A 14,049-nucleotide genomic window follows, 5' to 3' on the forward strand; every position below is an offset into this window, starting at 1 on the left:
AGTAGCCAAGAAATCAACATACACTAGAAGCAGTTAATAATTTTGGTAACACAAATAATAGCTGCAAAGCACATTGAAATAATTCCCAAATGCATTATAATGTGAGTAGGTGGATTGTGTGATGTATCTTATAATTGCTTTCCAGTATCAAGATTCTGAGGCTCAGAGATTAAATACTTTGCCTACAATAACAGGACCATAGGTCTCTTGTCTCCCAACACCTGATTCAGTGTCTGGCGCGTAGTGGTAGTTTAATAAATATTTGTCGAATGAACACCAATATCATAATGACATAACAGCTGAAATTCCAGTCCAGATCTTCTGACTGTGACTTCAGTACCTGCTGAAGTAGGTAAAGCAGTTGTTACTCCCATCTGCCTCTGGCTGAGGCCTGTGTTACCTACAACTTTGGGCTGAGACCTGTATACGCGTTTGGGTTTTCCTGTTTGCCTCTGTCTTTGTGATGTGAATGACATCTGTGATCACTCTTGAGGACCAAGCCAAGGCTTACAGAGGTGAACTAGTGATGGGGGAGTTTCAAGCAGTAGTCTCCAGAGTAGGGTGAGCAAGATGATTTACTGCCATTGAGGGAAGAAAAGATGATAAATTCTGCTTTATAATTATTTATGGTTCACCTTTTTAAAAGTTTCCATGTTGAGTGTATGTTATAATGCATATGCTACATTTGGAGGGTCATCTAAGTATAAATTTTAAAAGTTTTGGATATATTAAGGTTGCATGATCAAATTATTTTTACTTATAAAGGTGAAAGATCAAAAAAGTTAACACCACTGGCTTAACCAGATTATTTCTTAAACATGTGCTTAAAAGCTCTATGCCCCTCACTTCACTTCCACATCCTTAATAACTCATAAATCTCACAGATTCACTAGTCCAGGAATTTGCTTGGCTTTGAGTATCCTGAGTTTAAGCTAAAAGTTTCTTACAGAATTTTGAGGCATGTCCACCAGACTTTCAAGAAGACATAAGTGTCACTTATTCCATCCACTTTTTAAAAAAATATTTATTTATTTATTTATTTGGCTGCGTCGGGTCTTAGTTGCGGCACACGGGATTGTCGTTGCAGCGTGTGGACTTCTCTCTAGTTGTGGTGCACGGGCTCCAGAGCACGCAGGGTCAGTAGTTGTGGCTCGTGGGCTCTGTAGTTGTGGCACATGGGATTGCCCTGCAGCATGTGGGATCTTAGCTCCCAGACCAGGGATCGAATCCGTGTCCCCTGCATTGGAAGGCGGATTCTTAACCATTGGACCACCAGGGAAGTCCCTCCATCCACTTTTGAATTTGTACAGTAAGTATTGGAGTATTTAGCAGGTGGACACCAAAGTCCCAGGATATCTCCTTTCACAAAAAGAATGAATTAAGAAATCGATTGTTATTTCTAGATATTCTTTGAATTTCCCAGAACATTCTAACGAGGACCACCCCCCATCCAAAAAAAGAAAACACTAGATGATTCCAACCAAGCAGATACCCTGTCCCATTTTCAGAGGCTACAGGTGAGAACAAGGATCCAAGCATAGTCAAAAGATAGCTTTCTATGCTTTTCAAGTGATTAAGTGAAAAGAATGTTTTATTCTTTAAAATAAAATAATATTTTTTCCACACCTAAATTTAAAATAATTTGGGATCTGAGAAAATTGAAGAATTGTGCTTTGGGAGAACATGAATGACTATTTTGTTCTTGATTTCAAGTATAACACACTTGAAATCCAATTAGCAACACAGTGTACACAGTGTACTTCCTGACTGTGAGGCTGTCAGATCCACATAATCAGGAAAGGTCGTAGAATATCCTTCCTTTGAAAATACTTAAGTATCAAACCCAAAGTTGCCAAAATTTACAAAACATAATCTTATTTTAAATAGAAATATGTAATGCCTCAGGGGAAAAACAACTCTGTCTTTGGGGGAAAAAAAAAAACCCAAAACCCTACGGGGAGATATGTACCAACTCAAGATCTGAAAAGTCGTTAATCTATTTTCCAGGACCGGGAAAAGCTCATTCGTAGGAGAAAGCATAGAAGAAGTTCCAAGCCAATTAAGGTAATGAGAAAACTAGGTTATCAGGCTTTTGCCACACACAGAGCCAGAGAAGTGAGGCTTGCCAAGGAATCTTCCTGCAAAGATGTGATAAATCACATGTTCCTGAATTGCAGCAAACCCTGGGGTTTATCTGCCGGAAGAAAACCTCTTCTCTTGACAGTTCTCAGAAGTCCAAAAATGATTGCGTTGTGGATCTTAACCTGAAAGGGTTTGCTTTAATATGAGTTCCTCTTAGTGAAGAAGCCACTAGGTTTGACATAGAAAGGGTTATCTGACAAGCTGGAGAGTCACACTCCAAGAACATGAAAGAGATACTTATTATTTGATGTCTCCCCTGAATAATATTAGCATCTGGTACCCATCCTATAATTGATTAATATATTTTCATTATTCACTTGGGCAATATTATTGATAATGATACTCTCAATCCATGAATATCTGTATAGCCTCTTATAATCCACAAAGTTTTGTTATTTAATTTGTCAGTGTGTTTGATTTTTGCTTTTTACAATTGCATCATTTGATTTGGATGTGGAATTAGATGATATGAGTTGATAATCCCTTCCCATAGATGCCTGGACTTTCAGAATTCCTTAATTATATTTTAAATACTGGACAGAGTAAATGACATAAAATCATCATGGTATAAAATGTAACATAAAAGAGGATACAGTGTTTTTATGAAGAGCCCAAATATTAATGAATCTTCCTCTGAAATATCAGAAGTGAAATAACGTAGGACAAACATTTATTGGAATTATTGTGTTCATGCCTGATATGTTTATTTCATCAAAGAAGCATTAAAGGATCTATGTCTTCTCTGTTCATTTGCATGTTTGCCAGTTGACAGTGCTTTAATAATATGTTGACTTTCCCCACTGTTAGTTTTATTGGTAAATATGTACTGTCCCTCCATTAGAGGCCTGTTTTGGACCCATTTATTGGCTACGATGAGGACTCCATGGATTCAGAAACATCATCCATGGCCTCATTTAGAACAGACCGAACGCCAGCTACTCCTGATGATGACTTGGATGAAGTAAGCTTTTTCACTTCTCTCTCCTTTTGTGATATTGTCACCACATCTTTCCTTGAAGGGGGAGAAAAACCATTTCACTTCTTATCTGCTTTATGAACAGCACATAATCTCATAATAGTGACCAATTTTGAGACTGTGCTTGACTTTGTTACCTCTTAGAAATAGCTTCACCTATGTTATGTAGCCCTTGTAGAAACTTCTCTGAAGTTCAGCTCTGTAACTTGAAGACTTCTTTCAAAATAAAATTATTCTTCCAGATTCTTCATCCAGAGGAGGTGTGAACCAAAGAAGAAGCTTAGAGGAACAGCTTTTAAATAAGTCTAAGACAGTGTTTAGCCAAGTTTCTTTGTTGGCCACCTTCATCTGAACTATCTAGGGGGTTCAATTACCATGAAAGTTCCTGGACCACACAACTCCTGACTCAGGATCTTGAGGGTGGAACCCCCAAATCTGCATTTTTCACAGAACGTCTTGATGATTGTATTATGCTCTGAAGTTTGGGACCTAACGCTGTAAAACTATGTTTTTATAATTTATCTGGGGAAGAAATTGTTAGATATGAATGTATTGAAAGGAACTGAAACTAAAACTCTGATTACCATCTCCTCAAATTTGGATCCAAAATCTGGGTGTACATTTTTCTCATTTGGATCCAAAATTGTCTGTAATCCAAGCCCAAATGGGTAATAATCAGAAAGGTATAAATAAGCAAATGCTTCTCTTATTAATGAATACTTAAATATTTCTGAAATGCGCATCTGGAAAGTGTCATAGTATTTGTGCCCATACACATACTTTAAAATTAAGAATAAAATCACATAGAATCCAATATCATACAAACCTTTATTTCTCTTTAAAAAATGGACAAATGCTAATATTTCACGTTGAACACAGGACCTGAACATAATTATTTTTTGACTTTTTTTTTAACCTCAAGAGTCTAGCAGCTGAAGAATCTGAGCTACGATTCCGACAATTAACAAAAGAGTACCAGGCTCTCCAAAGAGCCTATGCCCTCTTGCAGGAGCAGACTGGAGGCATCATTGATGCTGAAAGAGAAGCCAAGGTTAGTGTACATCTGGGAGAGTGCCCTGAATAGGCTTGCGACAGTCATAGCATAAAAGTATTGCAGACATAAAAGTATCAATAGGGTAGCTTTCTCTGTACCCTTCTCTCCACTGCAGTTTTGAACTGCTTTATCTTTTATGTCAACAAACCTTGGATCTAGAGACATTAGAACCAGCTTAGAGCGATGCTTTTGTTCCTTTAAAGATAGTTGAGTACATAGTTCTTATTTTTGCTATTTGAAAACTTATATTTTCAAAGCTAAACAATGTTGAATTTTGGTAATCCATGTTTTTTAGTTTCTTGCTTAATAAAAAAGAAAACTTTTATCTTTCAAAAGCAATGGTTAGCCAGTTCTTTTTCTTAGTTAATAAGTGCACAGCATTACATTGGCAGCTTACTGAGAATTGTCACTAACAATATCTCACTTAACCCTTGTGCCAGCCCCCTAAGGTGGGTATTTTATAGAAGAGGAATTTGAGGCTCAGAGAGGTTAATTGAATTGCCCCAGATCACACAGCGAATAAATGCAAAACTGGGATTCCAAGTCATATCATACTGGGTCAGTTGTTTTTTCCATTATATTGCAACTGCCTCTCATAAGTCTGTTTTTTAAAAAAGCCACATACAGTACTAATACTTGACATTTATTGAGTCATTGCTGTGTTTTAGGCATTGTACTGAGTACTTTATATGCATTATCTCATGTAATCCTAAAACAACTCTATGAGTTAGATGCTACTATTAACTCCTTTTTACAGGAGAGGAAATAGTAGCCTAGTAGAAGTTAAATGTAGCTTAGTTAGGTTAAAACCAGGATATGTAGCTTAGATGAAAGCTAGGATATGAACCTCGTCCTTCTGAGTTCAGTCATAACCACTATGCCATAACTTCCTTATAGGTTAGTTTACTTGGGGCAAGAAAGAGTGTGACCATCCAGTGATTTTATCCTACTTCCTAATTAGAAGGTCTACAATGTACTGAGGAGTGTTGTAGGAACTACTGTTAGTTGGTTAGTGGGAAAGGATAGATATTATAGCTATATTTTTAAATGGTAGCATACATACATACATGCACATACACATACATAGAGAGCAAACATTAAAGAAAACCCACTGTGATTTGGAATAGACACGTAAGCAATCATTAGGAAGGGTGTGTGTGTATGCTTTCATGTCTGTGCACTAATACTGTAAGAGTTGTGGATTCCTTTATCAGTATTTACTACCCATTCTTAGCAGCGTAGGATTGGTCAATTGAAATAATAGCATATGCCTTGTTTTTTGGAGAGGTGACGACATAGAACCCAGTTCTCTTTAGTCTCACTCTCCCATCAAAATACAGGTTTAGCATTGTTTATGGCCATTAAAGTAAGACAACTTAACTATTCTGAGCAAAATAGTCTAAAACAAATCAAGATGTTGGGAAAAGAGTAGTAGAGTAAATTCAAAGAAAGTAGAAATGCAAAAATAGTTAGTATAGATGAAAAAGTATCAGTGAAAACAGAAGACCTAATCACTTCAAGACAAGGAAAAAAAATAGGTTATACTCAACACCCATTCAAAGTTAAAATAATTCTTTTTTTTTTTTTTTTTTTTCTGGCTGCGTTGAGTCTTCGTTGTGGTTCACGGGCTTCTCATTGTGGTGGCTTCTAGTTACAGAGCACGGGCTCTAGGCACACGGGCTTCAGTAGTTGTGACACACAGGCTTAGTTGCTCCGAGGCATGTGGGATCTTCCCAGACCAGGGATCGAACTCGTGTCACCTGCATTGGCAGGTGGATTCTTAACCACTGCGCCAACAAAGTTAAATTAATTCTTAGCAAACGAAGCTTGGAATTTTTTAACCTGATAAAGAAGCTAACACTAAATATAACACTTAACAGTCCAAAGAAATATTCTCCTCACAGCGAATAATAAGAAAAGAATACTTATCATCACTGATTTTGTTCAACTTTGTTGAACCTATCCAGATCATAAGACAAGGAAAAAAAATATGTGTATGACCAGAAAACAAAAAAAGCTATTTTTCACAAAAAGTAGGATCATATTAAGAGAGAATACAAGTGAATCTAAAAAATTACTAGACTAAATGAAGTAAGGTTGTTCCGTACAAATCAGTGTCCCAAACTGCTGATGTGCACACATGTGCGTGCACACACACACAAAACACGTGATAGATACATAGATACATACCTACATACATAGGTTTGGATTTAGATTTAAATATAGGGCACAAAGTTGGCTTCAAAAGAACAGAAGGATTTTGGGGAGGCAAAATGGGAGAAGGCTTTCCAGAAGGGGAAGTCGTTCAAATAAAGAGAGAAGCGGAGAGGTACAAGGCATATTTAGGAAACAAGGAGATCACCAGCAGGTAAGGGATGGACCTGCATTGATAGTGGTGGGAAAAGATTGGAAATATAAGAGAAGTTCTCGAATCCTAAGCTAAACAGTTTGAATTTTAACCTGATGGTAAAGGGAGCCACTGAAAATTGAACACAGAGAATTTAGGTTGTAAAAATAGATAGAAAATATTCTTTGGTGATAGAAAATTCTTTTTTTTTTTTTTCTCAATTGTTGAGTTCTAATCAAGGAACACGAGGGGAAGAAAAATGTTGAGTTGCCATTTTACGTACTGAGTTCTGGAATTTTGATTTCACTAGGCTCAAGAGCAACTCCAGGCAGAGGTGCTAAGGTATAAAGCCAAAATTGAAGATCTGGAAGCGACTCTGGCTCAGAAAGGGCAGGTAGGCATTTGGTTGCTCCCACTTCTGCAGATGCAGACAATTCAAACTGACCTTCCTGTAGATCACCCTGTGCATGGGCCCATCCAGGACACGGCTTGGCTCTCCACAGTGACCTTTCTCAAACTGTGTCAGAATGTTCAACTCTCTGTTTCTGTCCCTGGTGTTTGGTTGGCCAGAGTGTGAACCCAGCTACAACAGTGAATGAGGCTGGGCAAGAGAGAGAATGCCAGAGGAAGAGGAGCCCTGTACACATAGCCTAGAGTGGTCATGAGCTGCTAAGACCAAGACCCACCCCTCAAGCTGCATTCTTTGCCTCTATGCTACATTTATGGTTCTGCATTTTAATGTTTTCCATCCATATGTATCTAGCCTGTGTGCATTCTGACCCTTTTCACTTTTTGCCTGTGTGGTCACTTCTGAGTCCCCAGAAGGCTGGTCCTGGATTATTCAGACTTAAAAAGATAGGGGTAGTGAGTGACAATAAAAAGGGGGTTCAATTTTCCCGGCAACTTTGGCCCCAGTGTCTTGGAATAAGGAGCAGGCCGGGGTGGATGTCATTTACCAGTCGTTGGCAGGCAAACAATCCGGGTGGAGAGAAGACGGCTCTGGCAAAGTGGTTTGACGACACATGCTCTTTCATGCCACTCTGAAATGCTGACTGCGCGATATTCTTTGTCAAACAGGATTCACACTGGGTAGAAGATAAACAACTTTTCATTAAGAGAAACCAGGAGCTTTTAGAAAAGGTATGTGGGGCGCAACACCCTAGTGGGGAAGAGGAGAGAATGATGAGAGATCCAGGAGCAGCAGGGGGTCCTCTCAGGAGTGGCACAGGGGCTAGGGGACGGGGAGGCTTTTCTGGCGCTGTGCTCCCCTCTGCTGAGTGCCCAACTGCATCTCTGTCACTGCCATCACCATCAGTTGAGTGGCACGTGGTGTGCATGGCTCTGCGCTGGGCGTTGTGCCGACTTGAAAGGATGTGATCCCTGAAACCTATTGATTTGTTACCCATATATATATACTGTATATGTACTGTACGTATATATATATTTACACACCCACACATGCACACATCCTATGTGGTTGTCCATCTACAAGAGCACCCTTTGAATAGGACCTGTTATTTTGTGCAAGGACATGCTGCAACCTAGCATAGAGTGTGTTCTTACTGTTAATTTTTTGCTAATGTTCGCTGCTTGTTTGTTTATTTTTTATGAAAGAACATTTCAAAAGATACATCCAGATCACAAAAGAGCATTTCCAGGAGGTTGGAACAAATCAAGATGCAAAGGCTTGGTTTCGGCCCAACAGATAAAATTAATTTGGGTTAGCTGAACATAGACTTTTGATTAGGGGCAGTGAAATACAACAGAGATCACTTTAAGTTCAAACGTGGCTTTTCCTTTGGTATTTCCCTTTGATGATGTGAAACGATTACAAAATAATCTCATATTATTCTTGACAGAAAGAGAATATGAAAGCCCATTTGAAAAAGGGAAATAATTCTGTAGGGTGATGTAGAGTTATATAGAAATTATTTTAGGATTGTTTCTGCCAATATTCACTAGCCTTGACAAGTAATAAAAGTTAACTGCAACACCCTGGTAAGCATGAAAAGGTAAAGAAGACGCTTGTCCTCCCCTCCCTCTGGTCCTGTCTCACTTTCTACATGATGAGAGACAGAGCTGATGTATAGAAGGGGGGTGGGTGTTCCAGGATTGAGGACTGGTACTCTCAGAAAGGTTGCGGGTCCCTATAAAGAAACTTTATGGACATTAGCCCTGGTCTATGAATTGTAGCCACCTGTGAACCACTAATATTATGGCTAGTGCTAACCACCAGAGCCAGGCATCTCCCCAAATATCCCATCTCTGATGTCAATCCAAGATTCTAGGAAATAGTCAACTTCTAAAAACTTTCAAAAGTTTACTAGACCACAAAAATCTAGTGGAAAAAACTTGAGTTGGCTACATAAATTAATGTTACATAGTATCTCACTTTCCCCCATCTTTATTTTCTATAATTTTTCTATATCAGGAGACTATGAGAAAAAGATTTTAGTAGTCTCCGAGATACCCAGTAATAAGTGTTATTACACTTATTTATCATCTAAAAAATAACTCCCATTATGTCTTCTTTCTGATTTTCTTTGGTCTTGATTTCTTTGGGCCAAAAGGGGAATTTTTTGAGCTCAGGCTTCTAAGAGTAAAAGAAAACCGAAGTGACAATAAAGCTAAACATTCTACTTCAAGTGTTTATCCTTGAGAAAGTAAGATTGACCCTACATTAAAAAGCCCCTGATTTTTTTTTTCTAAATTCAAGATTTTAAACAGTTACTGTACAGAAGGCCCACCCACACAGCTAATATCGAAGGCAGCCCCAAACCTATTGCAAATCATGAAAATGTTCTGATCCCTTGTGGACATGGGCACTGTGTACAGGGCAAGGCAGGTTTGTACACAACTAACTTAATTCCATGCTTCATCAGGTTACACTAGATGTCCTACAGGAAAGCTCTATGGGAAAACAGAAGGGAGAGTTGTCACCTTGGATTAAGGAGCCAGGGGAAGGCTCTTATGGTAGGAGACATCAAGGAAGTATAGGATTTCCTCATGTAGAAAAGGGAGTGGGGGAGCCCTTTTCAGGCAGAGGTGAGCACAGACAGAGCTCCTGGAGTAACCAGAACATAGGGTAGATCTGGGTTTCTAGATTCAAGTGTATGTGATCACATGTGAGTGTGTGTGTGTGTGTGTGTGTGTGTGTGTGTGTGTGTGTGTGTAGACATGACAGTGATAACACGTAAATCTGGTGAGCAGATTATTAAGGTTTTTGAATTCCATTGAAGACTTCAGCTTTATTTTGCACGTAACTGGAATTCAACAAATTTTTGTGTAGGATCAGAGCTGTTTTAAAAAAATATTTCTTCAACAACTTGTAACTCCAGAAATAAGAGGTGTCAGTCTCCATTATTTGCACCATTAAATCTAGTTCTTTGACACTGTCCCAGACAGCAAGGGACAGATTCACTATTCATAGGGTCCCTAGACTTTATCTCAATGAATGGAGGCATCCTCCAGTATTTTCTTCTATGACCCGAAAAACTCAACCAAAGGATAACTAGAGGGAAAACCAAAGATTTAGTTTATTCACATCTACTTGGGACTTTTTTTCATGGTCTAGACAATTTATTCACCCTGTAAATGAATGCTGTCCATGCTTGCTTTGCAAAGTTGTAGATGCTTTTCGCAATGTCCACCTAACTTGAGGATTTACTTTATCAGATAGAAAAACAAGAGGCAGAAAATCACCGGCTCCAACAGGAACTGCAGGATGCCAGAGACCAGAATGAGCTGCTGGAGTTTCGAAATCTAGAGCTAGAAGTAAGGAAATGATGATAATGATAATAAAAATATTAACATGCACTGAACCCATTCTTTGTGTGAGGTACTAGCTTAAGCATTTCAGATACATACTCTCATTGGACCTCACAACCACAACCAAGATTTGATAGATGAGGCAACTGAGGTTAAATAACTTGCCCAAGTCCTGTGACTAGTACGTGGTGAAGCACTGATGCAACTCAGAATTGTCTGTTCAGATACTGTACTTTACAACACTGTTGCCTTTATGAACAAGGCTAATGAATAATTTTAAAATAATTTGAATAATATATTTCAAACTTTATCAATATTTCATTGCTTTTAAATAATCATTTCCATCCTTCATTGAATTCTGACTCAGGAAATTATTACTTCAAGAATTATATTTTAAAATGTACTATATACACAAATATTTTATTGGTAGACCCTTGAATCTGTAAGTAAACTTTTTATTCTGTAATGCATTATGCAAAAGGCTAAGAAGCAAGGTAATTTGTTTTAGGAAATACTTTGTTTAACTTGACCAAGTTTCAGAGTCTTTGTTTTTAAGTAAAACATATCAATCGAATCAGATTTTGATTGTATCATGCAGAATCCGGCATAGGGTCCGGTTGAATGTGCACGATATGTAAAGGATAAGAAAATTTCCCATTTGATTTCTTTGTTATTTCACCAACAATTTCTTCTTGAGGTTATTTTACATTAGGTTTGGATAAAGTTAGTAGTTGGTATGCTTCAGTGAAGAAGAGTTAAGTCATCTTTGGTAGCCCACAAATCTTACCAATAAAGCTTGAGTGGATTGAATATGCAGAAGACCATGAGCTGCCATAAAACTTCATGGTCAGAAGAACATTCTTTGTGATACCTGAAAGCTCTAAATATTCATGTAGTTTAAAATGGAACTCCACTTCCCACATTTCCTTGATCCAAAAATTTGCAAAACTGGCCATGGAGTGGCTGGGCCCGTGAGCCATGGCTGCTGGGCCTGCGCGTCCGGAGCCTGTGCTCCGCGGTGGGAGAGGACACAGCAGTGAGAGGCCCGCATATCGCAAAAAAAAAAAAAAAAAATTTGCAAAACTGGATGACACCATGTTAAATTCTTCTCCCACATCTCTTAGTTGACTTATCAGTTCTTTTCCATTAAATTCAAGCATGAAGATCTTGAGTTCGATTTTTTTTTTTTTTTTTTGCCAAATGGCATATTGATAAGCTGCTGAAATAGCATAGAGGCCACAGACAACTGGTTTAGTGATTAATCAGTTGTTGCTTTTTTTTTTTAATTCCCACATATTCTTCACTGTATTTCAAGGAAAGAGAGAGACGATCCCCTCCATTTAATCTGCAAATTCACCCATTCTCAGATGGTGTGAGTGCTCTACAGATCTACTGTATGAAAGAAGGTGTCAAGGTAGGCAGATGTTTCCCTGTGTATGTTGTAGACAGTAGAAAAACTGGGAATTGGAAAAGGGGAGGTTGTTTGTGACTGTTTTGTCTTTCGGTCACTGGTTGTCATTTTGATACAAACTATGTAGGAACTGAAAATAGTCACATCTATGGGAAAATCGACAGAACATACACAAAATAAATGTGTGACAGATGTATGAATGGTAACAGCAAAAAAAAAAAAAAAACAAAAAACTAGGAAGCCATGATTATTTAGAACAGTAACATAAAGAGTGATACAGAATCAAAATATTAAGATAATTACCCTTGATTATCTGGAAGAAATATTAAATAAATTCAATATTTTAAGAAACATATCTCAAGGATGCCAGATAAAAAGGTATTTGTTGAGTCCCTTTGTTGTGCTGTTCTAATTGCTATGGAATTCATCATCTTGGAATTTCAGTATGAGAAGAAACCTTGAAATCATCTTGCCCACCATCTCTTTTGATATGGGTGTTTTAGGGAGGATTTCACTTTTGGAAGGCCTTGGGGATTATAACATGTTGCTCACTTAGACAAAATATAATTTCATCTTTAGTGATATTGGAATACATTTTAAATATTAAGGTCGAGTGGAGGTGGTTCCATCTCCTGGAAAATATATTGTCCCTCAATGTAACAGAGTCACAGAGTGACTGACTATTCCAGAGGTAAGGCTAGGAAGCCTCCCGCTCTTTCTGGTCTCTCCTTACCTTCTGCATGGCCCTTCCTGTTCCCACTCTGAGCCGCCAAATATACCTGCTTTAGTTGCCTTCTCTCTACCTCTGAGATTGAGCTAGACTTCTGTATTTCTGGCAGTAAGGATCTGCTAAACTGTTATCTGAACCTGAGTAAAAGGAGAACATGGTACTAATGGGGGGGAAATTAGGTCGAAAATGTGCTTCTTTGACTTCTGTCTTAAACCACTCTCATGTTGTTTAAACTTCTGGCCTTCCTGGGCTGCGTGAAAATTTGTAAACCAAAGCAATTTTTTGATTCAACTCTAATTCAATGAGAAGCACTTTACTTTGTCTTTTCCTTAGATGTTTTATTTTTAGATAAATCACAAACAACCTAATCAGTGCATGTAGTTTATATACAAGGGAATGCTTTTAAATGGAGTTCAGCTGCTTCAAATTGACTCAGGGACTATAATAAAAATCAGCTGTTTTCCATAGGATGGAATTAATGCTAAACACCTAAAAAATAGAACTGCTCTGTAGTTTTCTATGTGGCAGTCAAAATCTCAACCAGGTCAGAATTCCATTAATTAGAATGAAATTGGTTGGTTATTTAAATTTCTTTCTTGTTACTTTTCTTAATACTTGAAATCTACCACAGTTGAAACAATTTTCAACAATTATAAGAAAAAGAGTTACTGAGCAAATCCTGAGTCCTTAGTACATCCTAGATGCTTTCATGTACAATCTCTTTATCCTCAAATCAGCCTATGAAGAAAGTATTTATTTTGCAGTTGGCGAAATTGAAAATGCACTGTTAAGTAGTTTTCCCAGGTTCACACAGCTTATATGAAGCAAAGTGGAACTGTAAAACCAGCTGTGCCTGATTGAAAACGAACCAAGGAAGAGCAGGTCTCAAAATGTCCTCTCTAACTCAGGGTTCAGGCAGGCACTGATAGAATGGTAAGCCACGACTTGAATGAATCTCCTTGATTTTGCAGGATGTGAACATCCCTGATCTCATAAAGCAGCTTGATATCTTGGGTGATAACGGGGTAAGTCATGAATTGATTAAGTACAGTAAAGATATGCATTTGCCTAAAGAGAAGCAAGAAATACTTGCCAATGCATTACGTGTAAAACAGTAGCAAGTGAAGGGAACTATACTCAGTATTTTGTAATAACCTATAAGGGAAAAGAATCTGAAAATGTAGCTATACACATATATATGCATGTATATATGTAGTTATACATATATATGTGTATAACTAAAGCACTGTGCTGTACACCTGAAACTAACACAACATTGTAAATCAACTATACTTCAATTAAATAAATAAATAGAAAAAAACAAAAAAATAATAGCAAGTGAGACAGCAGGTTCACTTAAGAATGCGGCTTCTGGAAAAGAATCAGCAATCTATCAAACCACTCAGCTAAGGGATTGTAAGGATCTCTGGAAGGTAGTGGCGGAAGTGGGAACTGGTAAGGTGCTTTTCATGCGCAGGTTTCAGGTTTGAATGCCAATGGAGTGTGCGCTGATTAAAGCTAATTACCTTCTGACTGTTGCTGGGAGGCATGGGGGGTGAAATTAATCAGTCATGCAGTTGCAAATGCTGCTAAACAGTAGGGTTGGTGGCAGCCCCATAAA

At 38.0% G+C, this 14,049-nt stretch overlaps 1 protein-coding gene across 4 annotated transcripts in view; it reads left to right on the forward strand.

Moving 5' to 3' along the window:
* Nucleotides 1-14,049, forward strand: part of JAKMIP2 (janus kinase and microtubule interacting protein 2) — a gene marked incomplete at both ends in the record, with an annotated part of 64,400 nt that overhangs the window by 20,247 nt on the left and 30,104 nt on the right. For 3 of the 4 annotated variants that reach the window (XM_082836028.1, XM_082836030.1, XM_082836029.1), the window contains 8 exons: nucleotides 2,008-2,064; nucleotides 2,984-3,103; nucleotides 4,041-4,169; nucleotides 6,830-6,913; nucleotides 7,597-7,659; nucleotides 10,195-10,293; nucleotides 11,603-11,701; nucleotides 13,400-13,453. In XM_082836028.1, the coding sequence (XP_082692154.1) occupies nucleotides 2,008-2,064; nucleotides 2,984-3,103; nucleotides 4,041-4,169; nucleotides 6,830-6,913; nucleotides 7,597-7,659; nucleotides 10,195-10,293; nucleotides 11,603-11,701; nucleotides 13,400-13,453 (705 nt within the window). The remainder of the gene's footprint in view (nucleotides 1-2,007; nucleotides 2,065-2,983; nucleotides 3,104-4,040; nucleotides 4,170-6,829; nucleotides 6,914-7,596; nucleotides 7,660-10,194; nucleotides 10,294-11,602; nucleotides 11,702-13,399; nucleotides 13,454-14,049) is intronic. The other variant, XM_082836031.1, reaches the window with a different exon arrangement.

The sequence above is a fragment of the Leucopleurus acutus genome, assembly GCF_964270905.1.
Source record: "Leucopleurus acutus genome assembly, chromosome: 3".
Classification (NCBI taxonomy): domain Eukaryota; kingdom Metazoa; phylum Chordata; class Mammalia; order Artiodactyla; family Delphinidae; genus Leucopleurus; species Leucopleurus acutus.